This window comes from Salmo salar, chromosome 10 (genome assembly GCF_965601325.2).
Source record: "Salmo salar chromosome 10, fSalSal1, whole genome shotgun sequence".
In the NCBI taxonomy this organism is placed as follows: Eukaryota; Metazoa; Chordata; class Actinopteri; order Salmoniformes; family Salmonidae; genus Salmo; species Salmo salar.
This window is the reverse complement of record NC_138300.1, coordinates 84,606,806-84,634,020: the sequence shown is the minus strand read 5'-3', so window position 1 is coordinate 84,634,020 and position 27,215 is coordinate 84,606,806. Positions and strand designations below refer to the sequence as shown.

The 27,215-nt window shown below is 42.3% G+C and overlaps 1 protein-coding gene across 1 annotated transcript in view; it reads right to left on the bottom strand.

Moving 5' to 3' along the window:
• Positions 1–27,215, bottom strand: part of agbl1 (AGBL carboxypeptidase 1) — a 149,249-nt gene that overhangs the window by 46,620 nt on the left and 75,414 nt on the right. Inside the window, exons 20-22 of the mRNA XM_014124437.3 lie at positions 4,006–4,135; positions 2,209–2,340; positions 1,734–1,910 (exon numbers count right to left, since the gene is read on the bottom strand). Coding sequence (XP_013979912.3) covers positions 1,734–1,910; positions 2,209–2,340; positions 4,006–4,135 — 439 coding nt within the window. The remainder of the gene's footprint in view (positions 1–1,733; positions 1,911–2,208; positions 2,341–4,005; positions 4,136–27,215) is intronic.

Genomic DNA, 27,215 nt, shown 5'->3' with positions numbered 1-27,215 from the left:
ATTACACAGGTGCACCTTGTGCTGGGGACAATAAAAGGCCTCTCTAAACTGTGCAGTTTTGTCACACAACACAATGCCACAGATATCTCAAGTTTTGAGTGAGTGTGCAATTGGCATGCTGACTGAAGGAATGTCCACCAGAGCTGTTGACAGAGAATAGAATGTTTATTTCTCTACCATAAGCCACCTCCAACATCGTTTTAGAGAATTTGGCAGTACGTCCAACTGGCCTCACAACCGCAGACCACGTGTAACCACGCCAGCCAAGGACCTCCACATCCGGCTTCTTCACATGTGGGATTGTCTGAGACCAGCCACCCTGATGAAACGGATAACTATTTATGTCTGTAATAAAGCCCTTTTGTGGGGAAAAACTAATTCTGATTGGCTGGGCCTGGCTCCCCAGTGGGTGCTTGGCTTCCTCCCAGGCCTACCCATGGCTTCGCCCCTGCCCAATCATGTGAAATCCATAGATTAGGGCCTAATGAATTTATTTAAATGGACTGATTCTTTATATGAACTTTAACTCAGTAAAAATGTTGAAATTGTTTCATGCTGTATTTATATTTTTGTTCAGTGTATATATATATATATATATATATATATATATATATATATATATATATATATATATATAAGTTAAATAAAGGCTAAATAATAACAATCAAAAATAATTCTGCATCATCGAAAATGCAGGCAAAATTTGTGAAATCACCTGGGAGACGATGCCTAGTAGCTTTTAAAACATGATTACAAAAAACCCCCATGTGAACCAATCAGCAGTGCAATAACTGATTATTAGCTTCTGCAGGCTATAATGAGGAGACAGAGAGAGGGGGGAGTTGAGATCATTACATGGGGGGGAGTTGAAAGGGGGGAGAAGAGGTAGGTAGGGGGTGTTTGGGGGAAGGTCAAATGGAGGGATCCATGGACACGTGAGGATTGCAAAACCTGTACTGTTATGCCAACACTTCCCTCCCAAGACTACTACAGTACAGCTAAGGTTAGTGGAATATTTATCAGGGGAGAAACATTGGCACAACTGTAGCTACATATTTTCTTCCATGGACCGAATAACCTTTACTAAGACATTTTTATTTCTTATTGTCTTCATAGGAGAACTACTGTTAGAAAAATCATAGCACAAGGAGAGTGAAAACTTCCGCTGCTCATATAAAGACAAATTATTTATAGGTCAAAGAAAACTACTGCAAAAGTGGGTCTAGTTTACAGGCCAACTTTTTAGGACTACTTTAGGAGTGCAAGCCTAATTACCCATGTTGCGTTTGGGAGGTGTTCCTTTCTCCCCCTCTTCATAATATATGAACCATTTCTTCTCAAGAGATGTTGCAGCATGAGAAGATGCACTAGTATGAGTCTTCTGTTGATATCCACTGTGCTTATTCAAACATAATATTTCTACACTACTGTTATTTCTCAAAGGAGGTGTGAGTGTTTGTGCCTCAGGGAGGGAACACTGATTACATACCACTACAATCCCAGAGGAAACCAGTGCATCGGTGCATTTTGAAGCGCTATCCTTCTCTGTCTATTTAGGACAAGGCACTCAAACCAATTATCTTCCACAGTTGACGGAATAGTCCTACTGTACCGATGTATCAATGAACTGGCCCCAACACAGACTCATGAAGCACATCGTAAAAGCGTGATGTTGACTTCTACAGACATATACACTAAGCCAGGGCTTATAACAGCGGTCTCTGTGTACCAACCTTAAAGACGCCCTGGTCGCAGCCATTGTAGGTGCTCTCCATGGTGTAGCTCCGGAGCACACCCATCTCCCTCCAGACCACCACCCGGGCTGTGGCCTCTCGGGACTTCTCCACAAGGTAGTTGCAGCTGTTGAAGGAGAAGGCTGGGGCTATCCGGTCCAGAGTCTTAGGGATGGTCTGGAGACAAAGACAGAGGGAGAAGAAATGGGCTTTAATACAGGTGCAGGGGTGGGTATTCTTTACACTGTTTAGCCCAAATAATGTAGATAAAGAAAGGTTGATTACCGTCATGATTCATTGAAGCTCTAATAAATGATTGCTAAATGATTTAGAATATATAAATTCATCGTTTTTTAACTACATGACAACATTCCTAAGACACATTGTCTACACCCAAACAAAGCTTGATACTGTAGCTAGGTAATGATGACCAAGCTTAAAAGTAATTCTACTTCATATATCCAGTAATAGCTACCCTATATCCTGGGTCCTCCTTCAGAGTGGCAGTATTGACAGCAGAACCTGACTGCCACACAGTCTCCTTCACACTACAGCCGTACAGGAACACATTCTTCTTCCGCGAGTGACCATGGTAATCACAGAACACCTATGGAGGCAACATGACACAGCTGTGATGACGGCCCTGAAGGAACACAAGGTTTTGGGCGTCGTTGAACCTCATTAATCTAACGGGGATCACATAAATGACAAGGTTTTAAGGGCCATTGTGTGAGATAATAACACAGCAGCGTTAGTACAAATGCAGTCGACTGTCTAGTCAAAGTGGGCATTAACCGCATCAATTCACGTGGAAGATACTTTGGTTAGCAACATTTACAACAAAGAGAAGTCAATCACTATCAATAAATTGCATGCATTAAGCACTTGTTTTGTTTAGTGATAATAATACAGTTTCATGCTCATAATAATTTGCAGGTACACTGGGTGATTACGATAATAATAAACTGTAAATAACGGTTCAATTGATTTACAAATCGAGTTAATTATTTAATTATACTGCTGCCACACAATTGACTTGTTCATTTCCCAACACAGTTAAAAAATGATCAAGCCCATAGGTGAGAAAGTTTCTGATTCGTTACGTTTACGCTGAGGCAGGAAAAGTAATCATGGCCCTCAAAAAAGCCTTTGTTTCACTATGAACATTGATTTGACATAATTAACTTATATTTGGCAGTTCAAGGTTAAAGACACGTGCAATGCATTTTCAGTTACAGAAATAAACCTGCCAGATTGTCATAATTTAAATGAGTTACCTGTAACTGAGGTTAAATAGTTCTAAAACAGTTGAATCAAGTTTGTGGTAAGAAGGGCTGAGAAACTCAGAGCTAGATGTTTGCCTGACTTTACATTCTGGAAACAGAGCAAATGGTTGTTGGAGTTCAGGTAGAGATCACAGCAGAACAGCTTAGCTATAAACAAGATAAGTAGATTCAGAAAGAACAACACAAAGTCCAGGGGAGGTGAATCAGACAGACCAGGGATGTTGAGTTATATATCTGAATGAACAACATAACGTCCAGGGGAGGTGAATCAGACAGACCAGGGATGTTGAGTTATATATCTGAATGAACAACATAACGTCCAGGGGAGGTGAATCAGATAGACCAGGGATGTTGAGTTATATATCTGAATGAACAACATAACGTCCAGGGGAGGTGAATCAGATAGACCAGGGATGTTGAGTTATATATCTGAATGAACAACATAACGTCCAGGGGAGGTGAATCAGACAGACCAGGGATGTTGAGTTATATATCTGAATGAACAACATAACGTCCAGGGGAGGTGAATCAGATAGACCAGGGATGTTGAGTTATATATCTGAATGAACAACATAACGTCCAGGGGAGGTGAATCAGATAGACCAGGGATGTTGAGTTATATATCTGAATGAACAACATAAGTGCATTTGCATCAAATTATTGTCAAAGCAATGCATGTGCTGTCTCTGAGTATTTCTGTGAGAGGGTGGGGTAGAGAGAGAGAGAGAAAGTGAGAGAGTGAAAGAGAGCTATCTATTTGTTCTACACTCTTAGAAATAAAGTGCTATCTAGAACCTAAACGTTTTTTCGGCTGTCCCCAAAAGGAGAACCCTTTTTGGTTCCAGGGAGAAGCGTTTTGGGTTTTGTAAACCTTTTCCACAGAAGGTTCCACATGGAACCCAAAAGAGAACCCTTTTGGAACCCTTTTTTTAAGACTGTACAAATGCTTGTGAAGTGAAGTGTGGAGCTGTTGAGTGACGTCTCACCAGAGGTGTCCTGCCGATGCTGTTGAGGTAGTAGAGGAAGCCCTTGGCGTGGTATATAGTAGGGCTCAGAACAGGATCAGGCTTCATCCACTGTCTGTTGAGATCTTCACCATTCAGAGAGCAGCGGTGACTGTTAACAACACAACAGAGATACACACTGTAAGGTATACTGCTGAATAATGCAAGTCTTCTTTACAAACATAAAGCAAAAAAACAGTTTCAGTGCACTTATCTGCAAAACCCTAACATGTGGTCATCCATCTCAGGGTTTGCGAGATCAGCACATACAAACAATAGCGATCCGTTTCGGTTTGATCTAAGCAGACCAATACAGTAGCAGTCAAGTTGAGTCAAGAGTGTCAAATTATACCCTCCATTTTAGGATTGTTTATGCGATACTGAATGTCTACCCTGTCTATCCTGCAGTTGGCATGGAATCATATGAATGACCTTTGAATGGAAAGGCATTATGTAGAGAGCATTTACAGTACCTGCTGTATTAAACACACAGCAACTCAAATCACATAGGGCCAAATCTGACTTGAGATCTGCACAGCACAGGAGGCTGGTGGCACCTTAATTGGGGAGGAAGGGCTAGTGGTAATGACTGGAGCGGAATGAGTGGAATTGTATCAAATACATCAAACACATGATTTCCAGGTGTTTGATGCCATTCCATTTGCGCTGTTCCGGCCATTAATATAAGCCGTTTTCCCCTCAGCAGTCTCCTGTGCTGCACGGGCAACTCAAGTGATGCAGAAATCTCCTATTAACGTCAATGCAGTAAGACATAAGATTTATACAAAATATAGAGGAAAGGTACAGTCTCATGTACCGTGGCGAAAGTATCCTATTGCCATGTTCCTAGCCAGATGAGCATAGCTCTGTTTTTCTCAAATCAATAGTTATATGATGCTATAGTCTCAAATGAACATTTATGGTGAAAAATGTATCACATCATTTATTATACCGTGTTACATTGCATTTAATGGTGATAACTAGCGTCGCTGGCTTTCAAAGTAGCCTGTACTCATTTCCATCTCTCTCAGTCCAGATGAGCTATACCGTGACTCATCTGGGAAGTGCCACACGGTCAGGCAGTGCAGCTCTTAGGTTAGATTAGGCACTTCTGCATTTAGTGGCAGACGTTCACTAACAGCCGTGTTCCGTTTCGAAGTGTAACATTCAGAACATTCTGTGTGATATGGTAGAGCAACAGAGAGCAGTTTGATTTAACATTTTATATCATGCTCAATTTGAACATACAATGCACACATAGTGGGGGGGGGGGGGGGGGGGGACGTTCTAAATTGTGCTAAATCCACCTAAATGATCAAACTAAAATGGTAAACATAAAAACAATTCAGCAGATAACAGCTACACCAGAAGCAAAACTTCACGTCTCAGTAGCCAGGAGCTTGATCATTTTCCATGACTTATGAGAGGGGCAAATGACAGGTGTTTAACATGTGATTGCTTGCCAAACTAGAGGGCAGCCTTTCCAATCTTTACTGACAGCCTGTCATGGAGCTGCCAAGGCAGAGAACACTGGCCTGGCAGGTTAGATGTCAATCAATGACTGAGTTCTGGACCCTCAGAACTGTTGGACTGAGTGGTGAATGAGAACTGTTGGTTGGTATTTCTACAGCACGACTGCAAAGCACACAGGGAAAAGGTGGAACAAAGTGGCACGAAGGTGTTTATCTAGCCAATCCTATGTATTAAATGGGATCAAGTTATATTCACTAGTGTGTTCATTTCAGAGGAGGCTGGTGGGAGGAGCTATAGGAGGACGGTTCATTGTAGTGGCTGGAATGGAATAAATGGAATGGTATCAAACGCATCAAACATATGAAAACCACACGACTCTGTTCCATTAATTCCATTCCAGCCATTACAATGAGTCCTATAGCTCCTCCAACCAGCATCCTCTGGTTAGTTTCCATACCTTACGATACTTCAAGGGGAATAAACGTGACATTGTTTTGTACACATAATGAAGCTACCAGTGAAGACCATGACACTGACTGTCTAGAGCAGAAACAGACCAAGGCCAGATTAGATTTTATATGACCAGCGATAATACCTTTGAAATACAGTATGCCCTGCAATATGCTACAGGCTAGTTTTGATACACCTAAATATTAGACATCAAAATCTATAGTTATCTCTACATAACAACCTAGCAGTTGAAAGGGCACCTTTCCAAGCTCTCTGGGAGCGACATACTCAAACTGACACTGACCTTTGGAGTGGACATCAACCAACTGCCCGTCTCTATCGTAAAAGTTATATCTATTCACTTGCTGTACAGAAGACAATAATATTATGAACAATGTATATTCAAACACAAAAAAAGCTTCCCCAAAAATAGAGTAGACCTCCTGTTGAGGTATCATTTCCACTTGGCGAATTATCCGTCTTGACATGCCTTCTAACTTCTAATTCAATCTGATCACAAAGCCTCTGTTGCCAGGCAGTTTGGTAATCCACGGGCTTTGCTGAAAATGACACAGAAATGAAAGACTATATCTTTCAGTTTTAAACTCTGCTTTGTTCATGACAGTAATAATTTATGAAGACCTTTGAGTTCCCATTCAATGAGGAGCAAGAGCAGCAGAGCATTTTGTTTCCATTTACTGGGTGTTACAGTCTGACAGCCTGTCCCCGTTTCACAGCCTGCAAGATGTCCGCCGGCCATCCCACATTATGCTCACAAATTCAACAATCTGGATGACTAGGAATAGTAAGTGGGTGGGTATGGATCTAATACGTACATGTCATGAGAGTGACGGACATGATGAATGTAGCTCGATCTATCTTGTCATAACGCACAGTATAATACATTAAAGCCAGATTTGTGAGCTTTGAATGGTGAACTCTTCATCTGAAGTACATTTTCCAATGTGTCTCATATTAACTACAGTGTGATACAGATCTAATATAGTGAATCTTTGCGCATGTGATTATTTTGTGCCTCAGTCATTTCAGGTTGGGGATGAAAGAGAAAACTACCGTTACACCAAAAACCTGACAAATCTGTGCTGACAAAAATTGTACTCCAGGCCTTCCTAACGTCTCTAAAAAAAACTTCACCCAGATATGCTGTATTTAAGTTCATGAATGCAGGACTGAGCTCCAACATATTTTTACCCAAGCACGAGTAATGTTCTTATAGGATCTAATTAGAAACAGACTTGATCACGCGTGAATGGATTGGAATATAATGGTCATCAATACAACATCACACTAAATGAGTGTATCTCTCTGTGTGTGTTGGATGTGGGAGTCACTCAGATCTTTGACAGTAACAGCTGGGTCGTTCCAGCAATTCAGTGCTTTTTGAGAAGTGTAACTTGGTCAAAATAAACGTTTGATTTCACTTCATTTTAACATTCTGTCATGTCCAACTTAATAATAAATAAAAAAAGTTTCCCATCTCAAGAGGTTAACCTGTTGGGGGTAGGGGGCAGTATTTGCACGGCCGGATTAAAAACGTACCCGATTTAATCTGGTTATTACTACTGCCCAGAAACTAGAATATGCATATAATTATTGGCTTTGGATAGAAAACACCCTAAAGTTTCTAAAACTGTTTGAATGGTGTCTGTGAGTATAACAGAACTCATATGGCAGGCAAAAACCTGAGAAGATTCCTTACAGGAAGTGACCTGTCTGACAAGTTCTTGTTCTTCTTGGCTCTCTTTAATGAAAACTGAGGATCTTTGCTGTAACGTGACACTTCCTACCGCTCCCATAGGCTCTCAGAAGGCGGGAAAAAGCTGAATGATGTAATTCCAGCCACTGGCTGAAAAACATTAGCGCTTTTGGTAAGTGCTCTATCAGAGGACAATGGGACGGAGGCGCGTGCACGAGTCGACCCCATGTTTTTATTTTCTCTCTCTTTGAACCTAAACACGCTTTCCCGGTCAGAATATTATCGCTTTTTTACGAGAAAAATGGCATAAAAATTGATTTTAAACAGCGGTTGACATGCTTCGAAGTACGGTAATGGAATATTTTGAATTTTTTGGTCACGAAATGCGTCATGCGCGTCACCCTTCTTTACCATTTGGATAGTGTCTTGAACACACAAACAAAACAGAAGATATTTGAACATAACTATGGATTATTTTGAACCAAACCAACATTTGTTATTGAAGTAGAAGTCCTGGGAGTGCATTCTGACGAAGAACAGCAAAGGTAATAACATTTTTCTTATAGTAAATCTGACTTTGGTGAGGGCTAAACTTGGTGGGTGTCTAAATAGCTAGCCCTGTGATGCCGGGCTATCTACTTAGAATATTGCAAAATGTGCTTTCACCGAAAAGCTATTTTAAAATCGGACATAGCGAGTGCATAGAGGAGTTCTGTATCTATAATTCTTAAAATAATTATGTTTTTTGTGAACGTTTATCGTGAGTAATTTAGTAAATTCACCGGAAGTTTGCGGGGGGTATGCTAGTTCTGAACGTCACATGCTAATGTAAAAAGCTGGTTTTTGATATAAATATGAACTTGATTGAACAAAACATGCATGTATTGTATAACATAATGTCCTAGGGTTGTCATCTGATGAAGATCATCAAAGGTTAGTGCTGCATTTAGCTGTGGTTTGGGTTTATGTGACATTATATGCTAGCTTGAAAAATGGGTGTCTGATTATTTCTGGGTACTCTCCGGACATAATCTAATGTTTTGTTTTCGTTGTAAAGCCTTTTTGAAATTGGACAATGTGGTAAGATAAAGGAGAGTCTTGTCTTTAAAATGATCAACTTGGATTAGCTAACAATAAAGAGGCTATAGAAGGCCAAGAAATGGTCAGAGAGGGCACTTCCTGTATGGAATCTTCTCAGGTTTTGGCCTGCCATATGAGTTCTGTTATACTCACACACACCATTCAAACAGTTTTAGAAACTTTAGGGTGTTTTCTATCCAAATAAAATGTTTTCTATCGAAATCTACTAATTATATGCATATTCTAGTTTCTGGGCAGGAGTAATAACCAGATTAAATCGGGTACGTTTTTTATCCGGCCGTGAAAATACTGCCCCTATCCTAAACAGGTTAAAGAAGCAATAAAACTGGCATTCTTTAGACTTGTTGAGTATCTGTAACATCAGCATTTGTCGGTTCGATTACAGGCTCAAAACAGCCAGAAACAAAGACCTTTCTTCTGAAACTCGTCAGTCCATTCTTGTTCTGAGAAATGAAGGCTATTCCATACCAGTTGTCCTTGATGTTGTCCTTGAGTTGACCCTGCCCTCTAGTTGTCCTTGATGTCCTTTGTTTTTTTGCATTGTTGATTTCTCTTTTTATTTTTATTTCATTTTCTTGGTTGTTGGTGCATTGGAGGGGTTCTTGGGAGTGGGGAATGGACTTATTATTATTATTATTATTATTATTATTATTTACTTGGGGGAGGACTGTAGGAGGGATCTCGGATGGTTGAGGGGCAGCTCTTGGGGAACTGTGGGGGGGATCTTGGAGGGTTCGGGTCCCCGTTTTCGGCCTTGTGGGAGATCTGTCAACGTGCCCTTGAGCATGGTGTTGACCCTGGATGCTTCTGTGTGTCGCTCTGAATGGGAGTCTGTTGGATGACTGGTATGGTTGAGTGGCTTCACTGCAAGTATATTATATTATATGTTTTGGATATTCAATAAAAAAATAAAACATTTTAAAAAAAGAGTGGAAGTTCAATGCAAAAAAAAATACATTGTTGAAACATTTCTAGCCTGTCTATCTATAGGTAACAGGGTTGACGTGTTATGCAATCAATAATCTCAATCGACAGATTTTCTGTAAATTCACAAAGTCGATGACTGGCACAATCTTGTTCTCATACAACGTGTTTACTTGTAGTCTCACACAGTCTGATATTTCTTCAGTCACCATTATAACAGATGTCAGGGTACAAAAGCACCTTCATCTCTTTATAGCATTTGACGGAATTAATTTTCGAAATAAATGAAAAATTAATTAATTCAAATTGTCTTTTTACTCCTGGACACAGAAGTCTACCTCCTGTCCTTTACAAACAAAGCAATCTGCCGCTGGGTCCACTTTACATCCCAGACAAAGACAGTTCAATTTAGTTTTGTTACAGGGAGTCGCCAGTTCAGGGGGATAAATAGATTTCTATGCCCTGTCTAATGGGGTTACATCCTAGTTTCACCCTCAAATCTCCATCAGACATGGATGTGCACAATGAGCATTTAGTTCGACCTCAAAGTCACTGCACCCCACCATGCCACAGATTCGGATTTAAGCATTAAGCATTGCCAGGATGGAAAATCACTGTTACTGTATCCCAGAGTTTATCATTTAAAACTAATGGAAAACATTGAGCAGATATTGGAGCTCTTATCACTATTGGGAGGGGGAAGCGCTCTGTCTGGCAGCACATGGGTGAGTCCCATTAACTGGTGGAATTGGAAAGTGGAAATTCATTTTCCTTTTGTTTGGAGTGCTCTGATGGCTTCACAGATAGAGGATAGAGGCTCAGGTGAGCAGGGGAGGGAGCAGCCTTGACACCTCCGTCCGTGGCCACGGCCGTCACGATGGAGGATGGGCTGGCTCTAAAGGAGATTGTAAATGTGGCTGACATGGCAGACCTCCCAGGAGAGAGTCATGGGTTCTTGGACATACTGTACATTGCAGATTGATCTGACACATCAATGTCCTGTCTGAGCTATGGAACACACATGACACATGGCTCCTCTTCACAGGAGAAAGCATCATAAAGGCTACACATGTTCCATCCATCAACAACACAAATACAGCCCACAGAGAGCAGAGCAGGAGAGAGGTTGATGAAGATCATGCGATTAATGGTTGATGCACTCAAAGAGAACAAAATGCCATTTCATATTCAGGTCAATGAGAGAGGATACACTACATGGTTGGTCCCCCCCTATAACAGCCTCCACTCTTCTAGGAAGGCTTTTCACTAGATGTTGGAACATTGTTGCAGGGACTTGCTTCCATTCAGCCACAAGAGCATTAGTGAGGTCGGGCACTGATGTTGGGCGATTAGGCCTGGCTCGCAGTCGGCATTCCAATTCATCCCAAAGGTGTTCAATGGGGTTGAGGTCAGGGCTCTGTGCAGGCCAGTCATTCTTCCACACCGATATCAACAAACCATTTCTGTTTGGACCTCGCTTTGTGCATGGGGGCATTGTCATGCTAAAACAGGAAAGGGCCTTCCCCAAACTGTTGCCGCAAAGTTGGAAGCACAGAATCGTCTAGAATGTATGCTGTAGCGTTAACATTTCCCTTCACTGGAACTAAGGGGCCTAAGCCGCACCATGGAAAACAGCCCCAGACCTCCTCCACCAAACTTTACAGTTGGCACTAGTGTTCTCCTGGCATCGGCCAAACCCATATTCATCTGTCGGACTGCCAGATGGTGAAGCGTGATTCATCACTCCAGAGAACGCGTTTCCACTGCTCCAGAGTCCAATGGCGGCGAGCTTTACACCACTCCAGTCAACACTTGGCATTGCACATAGTGATCTTAGGCTTGTGTGCGGTTGCTCGGCCATGGAAAACCATTTCATGAAGCACCAGACAAACAGTTCTTGTGCTGACGTAGCTTTCAGAGGCAGTTTGGAACTCGGTAGTGAGTGTAGCAACAGGACAGACAATGTTTATGCACTTCAGCACTCGGCGGCCCCGTTCTGTGAGCTTGTGTGCTTACCACTTTGCGGTTGAGCCGTTGTTGCTCCTAGACGTTTCCACTTCCCAGTAACAGCACTTACAGTTGGCCGGGGCAGCTCCAGCAGGGCAGACATTTGATGAACTGACTTGTAGGAAAGGTGGCATCCTATGACGGTGCCACATTGAAAGTTACTGAGCTCTTCAGTAAGGCCATTCTGCTGCCAATGTTTGTCTATGGAGACTGCATGGTTGTGTGCTCAATTTTATACACCTGTCAGCGACCGGTGCGGCTGAAATAGCCGAATCCACTAATTTGAAAGGGGTGTCCAAATTATTTTGTGTATATATAGTGTGCATAGCTAGACAGATAAGCTACAACCATATAAATGTTGACATTTGTGCATCCACACAAGACCATGAATAATGGCTGTTTTTTTTCTATCACAGTATAGCCTATTCGTCACATCACAATAGCCTAAAAATGATCATAGCTAGCTGGTATAGTAACTCGTTTGAAGGGCCTAGAAGGCTTTTACTCAACTTGGTGTTAAAAATTGAACATCGGGAGCATTCAACGTGTGGCAGGAAATCATCAAAGCTATGTCAACAATACCAACATTTCTCTGTTACTCACTCCAATTGTGGCAATCACATTTCCCCTGTTTGTCCAGTTGAATTATCAATCAGCTATTCATCCAATGTTAAAACGTTCTGCTCAATGACTCAAATAAAAAGGTCATTTTAACCAAATTAATGATGTAATTGTGACGCTTAGTACGATTTGGATAAATAATAACGATCTGTCACCTTTGTGGAAAGCATAGACTGGAGCTGATTGGTTCTGACACCGTTGCCTGGTGCTTCATCTCTGTGATGTTGCCAAGGAGGGAAACTTGCATAACCAAATCACCGGAGACCAGGCAGGCCTACTGTATACAGGAAAAAGCATAAACCTTGTGTTCACATAACAAAAAAATTAGGTCATTTCTTACCTCGCTGAAAACAAAACACCTGAAAATTCCTAAATCCTCTTTTGTATCATTTCCCTCTATTTACCTTGAGAGAGATAATAACAAAGCTCCTGCTTGTTACACAAAGCGTGTGCTTCCATAATACTGCCTGATAGCTTTAAACCATTTTCGACTCAGGCATTCATCTCTTCAGATGATGCCCATGGAAACCCTAACAGAACTCTGGCTGCTGCTACATTGTCTGTGTGATTGACGTGTCCCTCGGGATGTCTGAGAGGAGAGACGTAAGTGCAGACGACAGCTGCTGGGAAGATAGTTAGTTTTGAAATGCTCTTAAATGCAAAAACTCTGCTCTCCGTTAAGCTAACGGATCCAGCGTCTCCTCCATACCGGAGTTCAAAGCCGTCTCAGAAACCCTCTGAACCTCTTACTGACTGTCTTACACTGATGTACTCTGAGAACCCAAATATGAAAATATCCTTAGAACTCATATCAGTTATATGCATCTATTCTCCACCATGGAGAATCATACTGTAGAAACACTGAAGCAAGTGGAGACTTCTGGTACTGGATCTTCAAATCATCTAGAACACCAATGTGACAACTATGCTGATAGGCAGTGCCAGGCAACCTCACTCAGCACCACTATGCCAATAACCGCAGCAACACCTATACCATCATGTCTTATTGCTTTACTCTACAGCCATTTAGTCTACATCTTCTCCTGGAACTCTAGATTGGCTGGGCTGGTTCAGACACATTCACCCTGTCCGGCATTGCGCCTGTGCATTATTTACAAGTGACTGCCGTCCCACAATCCACCACAACAAGCCTGAGTGAAGCGTGAAGCCAGCAGTTGAGTTGTGTTTCAAGTGCCTACTTCACCCACCCCCTCTCTCCTGGATGCTCTCTCTTCCTTTCAAATCTCACAGTGGATTTAAAGCAGGGCCTGTCAGTTGTTTTGACGGAGCTTCTTCTGTTGTGCATGGCTGGGTCGGACTGACTGTATTATCACCTGTGTGCAAAGCATAGAGATGGGGGATGGCTTTGTTTTGAATATTCATTTGTTTGCTTATTCGTGCCTGCTGGGCACAATCATTCTGCCGAGGGAAAAGTCATGGGAGGTTGTTAAATATCTCCCTTGATGTGGAGCTCTGAGGAGAAGACAAAAAACATTTGTATTGAATATTCAAATAAACAAGACTCATTGTATACATTTTAAAATCCCATTCAAATAATGCTCTAATACAACTGCAATCAGAACAGCTCATTACATTGCCCTGTTATATCAAATTTTATGATGTACTTTTGTCAAGTACGCATACAGTATCAATTGCAGTATACAACTATGATAAGGGATTCGGAATAACAGAATAAAATGGAAAACTAAAACATCACATCATTGTCATTATCTGTAAACTACCCTCACGTTGAGAGGACATTAGATGAGGGTTGAGTGGTCCTCTCTGACCTGTGATACCGCAGGATGTGGCTACTCTCACATAACCTCCTCTGCTGTGTGGCTTCTCTTTGTGTTATTCCAGACAGAGAGGGAAATGAACTGAACACAACATGAGCAGCAGCTTACTCTGGCTCTGGGAAAACACACACATCCTCATTTCAGCACACATGGCCACCTCTAAAGACACACACGCACGCACACACACACACACACACACACACACACGCGCACGCGCACACGCACACGCACACACACACACACACACACACTGCCTGTGTTGAGTAACAAAGGCTGTTCCTCCCACCAACGCAATACAAGCTGAAGGAAATAGGAGTGTGTCTCCGTTCTATTGCCTGTTTTTGCACTTGATTTGAATAGTCATGTGAATGAAGTTCCATTATCTGCTCTTCAAAGGCTATTCCATTACAGTCCCCAGGAAATTCATAGCTTTTAAACGCACTCTGATTATTCATATTTCTGTTCTTATTAATCTCTACATCTTTCTTCCAAAGGCAAAGTCAAACTGTTATTGTACAAATAGCTTTTTTTTCTCTTACCCCCATAATATTTTAAAATATGCTAAATGATTCATCTTCAACACTTCAGAATCCTCTCCATAGAATGGCTCTAGTGGCTGAGATAACATGCTCCCAGCAGTTGGCCAGAGAGCAGTCATGCATATTCACATGCCCATGCTGTTAGGGGCTCTGAAGACACCTGAGCAGGTCTGGGCCTTGTTTCCCAGTTGTGATGTAAGTTAAGCATTACGATGATCGTACCAGATGCTTCGTTATTTACGAGCCAACTTTTGAATAGTGTTTCCTAAAGAAGCAGGTCGAGAGAACGTTTGCTCGGTGTGTCATTGCACCATGTGTCAGTGCTGCTCTCTGATCATTTTTCTCCATTCAAATAGCATTAGAATTATTCCACAATACTGCCTACGGATCAGCTCCTAGAGAGATATTACCACCAATGGCTGCAAATATTGAGGTGGATTATTCTAGTGTGCACCCTATAACAATGCACTAAATCAGAGACTTGGCACATAATTGCGTACATGTTATGCTACACATCATGAAATACTGCGAAATAAAAATGACAGACAGTAGCCGAGAATTGGCTAAATAGAATTCAATTGAATGAACATGAAATATATTTCAATGTGATCGAAATATAGGGCTATGTAGCCTATAATTTACAGTATCTATTTCATGCAGTCATCTCTGTTTTCATTTTAAGGATTGTTTTATTCTTCGCTTGTTTGTAACAATTGCAAAGTCATTAGCAACTTGTAGGCTATTTGTAGTCAACTTCGTTCTGAAGTTATCGGCAGTCACAGAGAGACAGATAAACCTCTTGATTCTGTGTTTTGCTGATCTTCTGTGTAAAAAGAGGGAAGGAAGTTAGCCTGGCGGGTAAGAGCATTGGGCCAGTAACCGAAAGGTTGCTGGATCGAATCCCTGAGCTGTCAAGGCAAAAGTCTGTCGTTCTGCCCCTGAGCAAAGCAGTAAACCCATTGTTCCCTGGGCGCCGATGACGTGGAGGTTGATCAAGGCAGCTCCCCGCACCACTCTGATTCAGAGGGGTTGGGTTAAATTTGGGAGACACATTTCAGTTGAATGTATTCAGTTGTACAACTGACTAGGGATCCCCCTTTCCTTATAAAGTGACGGAGAAAAGCATCTAACAGCGCACTTAGTTGTTCTACGAGTGGTCTGAGGCAGTCGGTCAACTAAAAGTCCAACATTAGAAACAATGTTTTTGGGAAACTGTTAGGCTACTAAAGATACATCGTTAAATGGTTCTAACGATGATCTTAACCCTACGCAGGCCCTGTATTGTTGCTGGTGGTGAGGTGTGGTACTGCTGCTCATCTGAGAGCTGCTGTCGGTCTGTGGCCCTCCACACAGCCCATTGACATCCAGTATAGATGCCGGGATTTTAGCTTCATGCCAAATACACCACGGCAATATGGCAGACTTAAAAAAAAATGTAACCTTTATTTAACTAGGCAAGTCAGTTAAGAACAAATTCTTATTTACAATGGGACTCCCAATCACGGCCGGATGTGATGCAGCCTGGATCAGAAAGCTGCATGGAGCCCAAGTAGAACCCTAAACAAATTGTTTGTTGATGAGGATAAAAATACATTTGTGTTCTGTCTGTCGCAAAACTTTTTGGAGCTTGAGGGTTTTGTTATTACCCAGTTGTATGCTTTAGTTTGCTTTTGTTTAGCCAATAATTACAATTAAAAATAGGTGAAATGATTCAGGAAGTAGAATGAATGCCTCATTACAGAAGATTAATATCCAGATCATTAAACATTTAAGTGCAAAGGCTTCAAAACTTGTAGAGGGGCTCAGCTTCCTTCTAGGGCTCTTCTCGCTGGGCTGGGTTCTTGCTGAAATAGAGGAGGCTTTGTGAGACAGAGAGTGTAGCTCTTATGATTGATCTTACCACTCATCAGAGTCTCTTCACTGAAATAAATATTTTGTGTGGATCTACAGTATGTGTTACTGAAATAACATAATTCATTTGGCCAGTCCTGGATGTTATGAAATAGACATTAGGGGTAAAGTGCATATTGTTAAAGTAACAAAATGTAGACTTTAGATTATACTGTAGGGGGCTGCTAGACAAACCCTAATGACCGCTCTAAGGACCAGTATCTAACCTTTACAATGTACTGTTTGCTGTGAGACACAACAAAACCATGCATAACACTCTCTTCTCTCCATTAGAATGTAGAAAACATACAAATGTCATATTTTATCCTTGGCATGACTTGAGACATGGAATTGTGTAGGTAAGGGGCTTTACCTACAGGGAAATCATGACTATTTCAACCTACAGGGAAATCATGACTATTTTAACCTACAGGGAAATCATGACTATTTCAACCTACAGGGAAATCATGACTATTTCAGCCTACAGGGAAATCATGACTATTTCAAGCAGTGGGAGGGGAAGTCATGCACTAACCATAGTGTACATAATGAAGGGTCTTGGCATCAATCCCATGGGCTGAGTTGATTGAGGATGGTCATTCTTGTCTTTAAGATTGCCTGGTGGTGCATTTCCCTGATGGCAGAGCTCACCCTGGTGGTGCATGTCCCTGATGGCAGAGCTCACCCTGGTGGTGCATGTCCCTGATGGCAGAGCTCACCCTGGTGGTGCATGTCCCTGATGGCAGAGCTCACCCTGGTGGTGCATGTCCCTGATGGCAGAGCTCACCCTGGTGGTGCATGTCCCTGATGGCAGAGCTCACCCTGGTGGTGCATGTCCCTGATGGCAGAGCTCACCCTGGTGGTGCATGTCCCTGATGGCAGAGCTCACCCTGGTGGTGCATGTCCCTGATGGCAGAGCTCACCCTGGTGGTGCATGTCCCTGATGGCAGAGCTCACCCTGGTGGTGCATGTCCCTGATGGCAGAGCTCACCCTGGTGGTGCATGTCCCTGATGGCAGAGCTCACCCTGGTGGTGCATGTCCCTGATGGCAGAGCTCACCCTGGTGGTGCATGTCCCTGATGGCAGAGCCCACCCTGATGGTGCATGTCCATGATGGCAGAGCTCCGATGCAATCATTTATTTACCAAAGTCTCGACATCAAGCTGTCTTCATCAGGGTTTCATGTGAAACACCCTCCACACTGCCTGCCTTTCAGAAGACCACCATGTCACCACTATGTTAATCACAGTGATGGAGCTAACAGGTCAAACAACCTTGGAGGCAAGCTGAGACCCTCCACCTGTTATCTTTCACCCCTCAGAACCCTTCCTCCTACTGAAACAGCTTAGCCACAGGGGCACGTGGGCGGTGGGATGGATGGGATGCTTTCTACAGCCACTCTGGAGGAGATGATTATGAGAACCTCATAGGGTGCTTGTCTATCACTCATGGTCTTATCTAGTGCATCTCTTTATGAAGTGCCAGTATGAAGTAGGCTGAAAATACTTGTGTCTGTCTGCACGGACAGGACAAGTAAAAAGTAATACAAATGTGCTAGATATTGAATGCGTTTCTATGGAGTGTTGAGCAGTGAGAGCCAAGGGCGGGTGCTCTGTGGTATTGATGTATGTAAATGCTCTTGGTCTTCACTGCAATAGGAGGACCATGGTCACATTGATTGTTATTAGTTCAATACCATAGAGCAGCCAGCAAGGAACATTTACACATTTCTAGAAGAGTGAAACAACAAGTTTGACTTTTTAATGGTCAACATGGCTCTAACCGAATGTCAATACAATGGATGTATAGGATTTTGAACAGCATCGTTATTGCAAGAGAAAACACATGCAGAGGGATTATTATTGACTGATCACAGTCTCAGGAAAATCATGTGTTCCACTGGCATTTTCCGTCTGCACATTTCTCTCCAGTTGTTGTGCATATGTTTTCTCAGCCAAGAATAACAATGGTAGTTGAAGCCAGATACCGTAATCAATTTAGTTAAAAGTCAAGAAAGTGTCGTCCCTCGCCTCCGAGTCTCACCAAAAAGAGGGAAATGGAATGGAAACTATGAGAGTTGTAGCATTCCCTGTCCCCATTCCATCAGACAGACAGAGTGCTCATCTCCTGTCCTGGAAACACATAACTAGGTAATGACACCACTGTCTCTGTCAATGTGGCTCCCGTATGAAAACACAGTCTATTTCCTTTATTTATTCCAGATATAAGCATAGTTCTGCCGAACTAGCACTGACCTCCACGGTCTAATTGGCCTGTTTCACTCTGAAATAACTTGGGCTCATCTGAGTAGTTCATTTATGCAGCATCAAATTGGAGCTTCGGAGGAAGAAATACATTGTGAATTGTTAGAGTGGCTGTGGTTTAGCTTGACAGACCAAGGTTACATAAAAAGCTTATTCTGATGTTCCAGTACATATCGAAATGAATGGCTGAGATGACAATCAGAGACCTCTCCTGTGATTGGGGCAGTGTTGTTGGCTACTTGTAAAATAGGTACTGTTTCAGACACAGAGCTAAAAAGATAATGAAATACAGTTGAAAATTGAAATCCTTTGCAGATTACTGTTGTTATCCATATCAAACGAGCTAACATATTGCCTCGTGTTACACTTCGTAGTCTAATGAGCATTATAAACTGGGTGGTTCGAGCCCTGAATGCTGATTGGCTGACGGCCGTGGTATATCAGACCGGCAGCGTAGCCTAGTAGTTAAAGCGTTGGACTAGTAACCGAAAGGTTGCAAGATCGAATCCCTGAGCTGACAAGGTACAAATCTGTCGTTCTGCCCCTGAACAAGGCAATTAACCCACTGTTCCTAGGCCGTCATTGAAAATAAGAATTTGTTCTTAACTGACTCGCCTAGTTAAATAAAGGTAAAAAAATAATAATTCAAGACCGTATGACAAAACATTTATTTTTACTGCTCTAATTACGTTGGTAACCAGTTTATAATAGCAATAAGGCACCTTGGGGGTTTGTGGTATATGGCCAATATACCACGGCTAAGGGCTGTGTCCAGGCACTCCGCTTTGTGTCGTGCATAAGAGCAGCCCTAAATGCATAAGAGCAGCCCTAAATCCCCTCGGGCCTTATTGCTTAAATATCCAGTGGTGTGCATCAACACCAACTCTATCCCTGCTCATCTGAGTCATTCTCCTGCCTCCTGATTACGTACCTCCGAGGTAACTCTTGAAATCCCTCACAATCTAACACTATATGAGTCACCTGCTGAGGGACTTGCTTAGATGCTTGAACGAAACACAATTAGTTGGCTGCTGGTGGTGTAGGCATGTTGCTCTACTTCAAAGTGTGTAAGGAGGCGTTTACTGTCTAGGGATGACGCTAGGTGTGGAGTGAGTGAGTGAGTGAGTGAGTGAGTGAGTGAGTGAGTGAGTGAGTGAGTGAGTGAGTGAGTGAGTGAGTGAGTGAGTGAGTGAGTGAGTGAGTGAGTGAGTGAGTGAGTGAGTGAGTGAGTGAGTGAGTGATGAGGTATTTTGGGGATGAGGTGTGGAGGGTTGATTGTGACTGAGGAGGGTGGTTGGGGATGACACCAGGTGGGAAGTGAGGGTGTGTGTGGGGGGGAGGGGGGGGGAGGGGGGGGGGGGAGGGTCAGAGGTCAGGGAGCATGAGGCAGATTATCAAATCACTAGACCACTGGACCTATTACAGGCCAAAACGGATAATGGTTACAGAAAATAAACTGAATGCTAGAACACCTCAGAGCTCTCCCTGGTGGGCTGTGCCCATTTAGGACGGAATATAATAGAATCTGCAACAGGAATGTTTACACTGTATCGTTGTTTAAACTGTACACCGACAAATTGATTCAGAAAACTGGAAACAGGAGAGTCTACCTGTCACCAGTAGTATAGATTTAAACAGTCCAAAAAACCCCACTGTGTGGTAAATGTTAACCACTGCAAAAAGAGCTACCGTGAGAATAATGCAATGTGAGAGTGATTGAATTGAGCCCTGAGACACTGACCAAGTGGATCTCATCATCAAATCAAATTGTATTGGTCACATACACATGTTTAGGAGATGTTTTTGCGGGTGTCAACAGTGCAGTTGTATCTAAAGATTCACAACAATACTTTTGTGAATCATGTACTCATGTACTTTTATGGTAGGATTATTTTGGTTTCTTAAGTATTTCATATACTCTGCTGCAGAACGAACTAGCAGACTCAGAAATGGAGAAAAGTGAGCCAGTTGGAATGGTGAGCACAAAGGTGTGCCCTTGACTGCCTTCACAATGATACCTCCCATTTCACGTACATTCTGGAATCTAATAGCCGTCTGAGCCTAACTTCTCCTTTCCTGCCTGGTCGTGTTAAGCCTTTGTAAATAGGGTATGGTGCAGAATGCTGCTTTCTGAACTGCATGATAGGCTTGGGTAAGCCTGGAAGTGGCCCAGTCATTTCATTCCAGGCACACAAAGCAATCCTTAATTTCTGAGACTGTGTAACCTCGAGCAGGAAGGGAATCAGTCATGTTGTCTACAGAATCCGTTATCTGCCACACCACTTGAATGTTATAAGAATGCATCTGGTAGTGTTTCGCGTCGGTTGGTTCCCTCTTAGGACTCTCACCACCAACTTGAATCAATAAGGGCTAGGTAGCTAGCGTGAGGAAGGTCTATCAGTAACGGCCCGTCACTAATAGGGTGTTGTTGTAGTGACGTACATGTGCAGTTGTGTATTGTTCCAATACATCATTAACAAATAGATCACAGTAAAACAACCCATCTCCATGTACTTTGAAGCAATTCAATATAGAGTAAAGATGATGAAGAGAAATGCCTGATATTCACTATAAAGTGGCTGGATGCATAAATGGATGCATAAAATGGCCTCTAATAGATTAACAATGATGAGGTCACGGGCTTCATGGGCTTCCAGTTATGTGTGGTCCCCTGGGATCCCAGTCCCAATGTCTTTGTCAATTTAATCTACTTCCAGGGCCAGGGAGGTTAACGTGACTTCAACACGCCGGCCCAGCCGGCGTCACAGCCAACGTTTCTGGGAGCGTCCCAAATGACACCCTATCCCCTATAAGGTACACCACTTATGACCAAATCCCTGGTCAACAGTAGTGCACTACATAGGGTGTCATTTAGGTGTCATAGGGTGTCATTTGGGGCGCACACACTGTCTCCAACACTTACAGCTGACCAGCATGTAACACAAATCTGACATGCATCCGTTTAGTAGCTGCCTCTCTGATCAATGATACAACCACTGGGTCTTGGCACAAACATACAGGTTGGACGGCGTTCAGTGAGGACAATGACTCTCTCTATTACTCTGCTGTTAAGAGGAATAGTGACCAGCAGACTTCATTCACGAACGTGAGTCAACCTCTCGATCTCCTCCAATCAACTGCAGCAAACTGGGATCATTCAGATCACCCAAAGGCTGACAGATATGAAAGGTCATTGTAAGTGACCGATCAACTTCCCAAGATGACCTCAGAGAAAAAAAAACGTTTTCAATCAACCATCAACAGTGTATCTCTGCTCACATATTGTATTCCTCAATAGTGAACATGCAGCATCATGTGTTGACAGCCTCTCGACACATGACACTATGCAGTATGCTGTCACATGACAACACATGACACTGAATATAGGCAACAAATGTATCATCTCATCAAGCACCAGAGTCCAACTAGAGCTATAGTAGGTTTGGAAATGTACTGTATGTCTACCTTCATGAGGGCAGGAGATGAAGGCCATGGATGAAAATAACAAGAAGGGGTAGAAGTAATGACTCTGGGCAGATTCATGAGAACCACTCTAATAACACAAACATTTCTGATGTACAATTTTATGTTTGCCCTTGCTACTATAGTAAGCACACTAATGAAAACATCAACAAATGGACAATGACAAATTGTGAGGCTTTGTATTCACGCTATTGTATTTCCCCATAACTCAAATGCCAGGGTATTGATCTGGACTGGGGAGGCATACCAAAGCCTGGGAGATAGTGACTCATTACCTCCCTCCCCCACAGGAAGAGCAGAGGGGAAGGGCCTACTGATAATACTGCCTCCGAGGAAGAAGAGAACCGTGGGTAAATCTCATCTGCTGGCCCGTCTGAGCAAGGTAGCCATCACCTGTGCCAGAACACTGGACCGGAGGGAGGAGGGTTGTGAGCGGGAGGAGGAGAGGATGGTATGGGGCGAGTGGACGGGCTTGGCTGTGGTCAATGTTAGCCTTGCTGTGAAATGATGAACAGCGTGGATTCTCCTCCATTTATCATGGGCCTGTCTCAATCCAGGCTACAGTGGTCTCCATAATACTTCAGTGTCGCATGCTGGACCACCCCCATGCATCAAAGCATTTTAATACAGCTCAGCTCCATGCTTCCTCTCGTTGCTCTCCTCTTTGTTCATGGCAGGGAGGCTGGCTGACCCGTGTACCTCTCCTGGTTTTATCAAAGACGGGGTGGAAACCGTGACATGAATCTTTCATGTCTGCTGCTTTCTACACATATTGTAAACATGCATTAACGAAAATTACAGACATACAATTTTTTTTAATGATTTCAGAAGGGTAGGGTACAGACGTAGGATCTTAATTTGATCACCCTGTTGCAGGAGAACGTTTTAGTGTATTTGAGGTTTAAAAAGGCTTCTGAAGTTTTTAATTTCCACATTGAAATATCCGACTTGAAATTCCCTTACATTCAAATTATCAACCCCTACAAAAATGTCCATTAATTATATTCAAAATTAAGATCCTACACCTGTAGAACATTTCCCATAACCTCTGAAGAGAAGCGGAGGCGGAACTAATGCCGGTACAGAGTTGTAGATGATGGAGGGTGAAAGAGTGAGGAAATAGACTGCTTTATGACAACAGAAGGCAGGTAGACACAACAGGAGACATTACAAAATACTATAAAATGGTACCTGATGAAAAAGGATAATAAAAAGTACTGAAAGCACCACTCTACTTGAATAAAAATGTGTTTTTAAAGAGGCAGGTACACACAAAGAAGATTCCTCAAGGGTTCTTTGGGAAGGGCACGGTTATACTGTATGTAGAACCATGATGACTCAAAGAACCATTTGAGCCGGTTAATGGTTATTTGCGGTTCAGAAAATAGTTATTTCTTCTAATAGTGATCATTCAAATGTAGGGGCAATGGCAAAGCTCTTTTTGTGCAACCGTGAGTGAGAGTGTCATTCCAGTTGATCTGATCTGTTGTGTTACGCCATTGTATGTTAAATATGAAAATGGCCAGTGATTGTGATTTTTGAAAGACTCATATATGGCGTTGTGTCAATTGAGAACTGATGTCTAAAACAGTGGTTCTTATCTCCCTCCTTGGGGACCCCCAGCCATTCCAGAGCTAGCACACTTGATTCAATTTGTCAAATAATACAATTATAAAACCTTTGACATTTTAACAATAGTATGGCTAACCAGCAAAAAGAACCCTGTATGGTTCTTTAAAAGGTTATTTGCAGAACGTTTGAGATTGAGAAAGGTTCTTTATAGAACCGTTCTCCGTAAAGGTTAAATACAGAACCATTAAAAAGGGTTCTATACAGAATCAAAAGGGTTGTACCGCTATAAAAACCATATTTGGTGTTAATGTATAACTTTTTTTAAATGGTTCTTTATAGAACCTTAAAAAATGATTCTTTATAGCACCGTAAAGGTTACATTTAGAACCTTACGAGCATGGTTCTTTATAAAACCTTCCAAAAAGGGTTCTATATAGCGCCAAAAAGGGTTCCGCTATCGCGACAAGCCAAAGAACTGGCACTATATAGAGTCATTTGTTTTTAGTGTGTAGAAACCACCTCTCTCCTAATGAAAAACACAATAACACAAAATGGCTCATACTGACTCCAGTCCAAGAAAAAAAACATCTCTCCAATGTGATCTGGCCAGCTTCTACCTTGAGAATAAATGTTCTTTCTGTGTCAGCAATACAAATGGAATGGGGTCAGGCCTTTTTCTGATTCTCTGAGCTAGGGGCAAGTTTACTCCTTGTTCAAGAGATGGAGCGAGAGCACCCTACTGAGTCTAATACTGGATACACTCACCTATAATTGAGGCAAACCGATGCTATTGACACAAAAATATTTTAAACCACCCTTGTCCCTGGCTGGCTGGGGTTAACCATCTCCCAGCTGGTCTGGTCCCTCACCCAGAGGCAGGAACTGGGAGGGATAGCATGGTTAAAGCCAGCTGAACAGTTATAGAAATATAACCAACCATCCCTTCTCTGGGGCATTGGACTGTGCTCAAATGTGACCTCCAATGTCATGGTCACCGATCCCACTCTCACTGCATGTAAAGAGGGAACAGAAATGTAAAAACTCCCATTTGTCTCATCCATTCATGTCCCTTGTCGCATTGTGCTGCTGAATGGTCTAAGGGCCTCTGTGTTGTGGTGATGGCACCATTGACAATGAATGGTAGTTAAAGAGCTGCCTGGATGCTAACATTCTGTTCAAACATTGCAGGTGTAACGCTGATCAGATAAACTGCCAACGCCACTGTAGCACGCCCCTGCTCTCTGCTACACTCTTAGAAAAAAGGGTTCCAAAAGGGTTATTTGGTTGTCCCCATAGGAGAGCACATTTTAGTTCAATGGAGAACCCTTTTTAGTTCCAGGTAGAACCCTTTTGGGTTCAATGTAGAACCTTTTGTGGAAAGGGTTCTACCTGGAACTCCAAAAGGTTCTACCTAGAACCAAAATGGTTCTACCTGGAAGGAAAAAGGGTTCTTTAAAAAAAAAGTGTTTTACCTTTATTTAACTAGGCAAGTCAGTTAAAAACAAATTCTTATTTACAATGACGGACTACAGGGGATTAATTGCCTTGTTCAGGAGCAGAACGGGCATTTGATCCAGAAACCTTTTGGTTACTGGCCCCACACGCTAACCACTAGGCTACCTGCCACCCCAATAAGTTTTGTTCTTCAAAGGGTTCTCCTATGGGGACAGCCAAAGAACCCTTTAAGGTTCTAGATAGCACGTTTTTTTAATAGTGTACAAGACAAATACCTCAAGGTGAACATACAAAATAGTTTTGCTTGACTGTGAAATGTCAATCTCGTGTTCTGGTCTTCAAGTCTGGTTGTGATAACAAGATGATCCACTTTGACAGGTTCTCAAATTTGGCTACAGGAAGTCGTCCTTCCCCAGGGGCTACTTGATGCAATCCTCTGTTCCTCCGTTCCCAAGGTCAGTGTTGGAAATTACAATCTGTTCACACCAGTCAGTCCCCACCTGGCTGGCAGAGTGAGAGACGCAGGTCACAGGTAGGAAGGTAAGAAGCAGGACAGTATTCCCCTCCACGCACATCGAGTTGTTCTCCCTACATAATTATAGACCAGAGTTGTGATAAACATCAATGGTGGAGAGGAAAGGGAGACAGGCTGTCAAAGGCAAGATGTGAGACGCATCCTCAAACTTCTCAAATCAGCCGAGCTGAGACTAGGAGTCCCAGCAGTCAAAGAGACTTGACTGAGGAGGCTTGTCTTGGGTAAATCTCATCCACTAAATCAAACAGACTAAAAATAACATGTTGTCTTTCCCGAGCAACCCCCTGGCATAATGGAAGAATATTATCACATTTAAACACTTACACATGCACACACACACACACAGGCTGTTCCAACAAAGTTCAATTCCCAAAGAGTGCTTGTATCCAACACACGTGACAACCCACGAATCTCAGGGATATGTTCTATTGAGTCGCGTGTATTGCTGATTTTGACTCAAAGCGAACGTCTGCATCCGAACCTCCCCACCCAAGCAGAGTCAGCAGCATTCAAAGTATCCAGGACATGTGTGGGTTACCTTCAGAGCATGGCCACGTCCGAATTCAAGTGACAATTAGTACATGGGTCACAAAACACGTTACATCATTAAAATAGGAACAAAACAATGTAGGAAAAATAGGGCAAAGGTGCAGTACAGCCAGACAGCTGGAGCTGATCAAACATGTGGAAAAGCATTGTTGGGGAAGCTACTCTAAAAATACTGTAAAAAATATAGTTTGCCAAGCTACCACTGGAAGAAGTTAAGCTACCCTAAAGCTACCCTTAATAAAAATACAGTTTATTAACTAAAGTTACTTTGAAAAAGTAGTTCACTACATCCAAATTACTATGTGAGAAATTATCATATATACTGTAAATCTTAAATGTCATAGACTACAAATTGCAAGAACAGATCACTATGGGGTCAGATGTTAGTAGAATGTATAATTTAGCCTATTAAACACAAAAACAATGTTCCAAGTGAGAATTAGGCAGGTCTGATACCGAAAAAGAAAGGAAATGATTGCCTACTTCACCCATATGTTCTATTCGTTTTGCTAAGAAAGTATTGTGTAATTCCAGTAGTTAGCTACAATGCAACATGGTAAAACAGTAATTAACTACTGAAAACACTACATACTATAGATTTGAATTTAGTTAAACTACCACCAATATACTACAAAATGTAGTTAAATTACTAGTTGAACTATTACTGAACAAAAATCTAAACTCAACATGCAACAATGTCAAACATTTTACTGAGTTACAGTTCATAGAAGGAAATCAGTCATTTGAAATAAATTCATTAGGCCCTAATCTATAGATTTCACATGACTGGGCAGGGGTGCAGCCTTGGGTGTG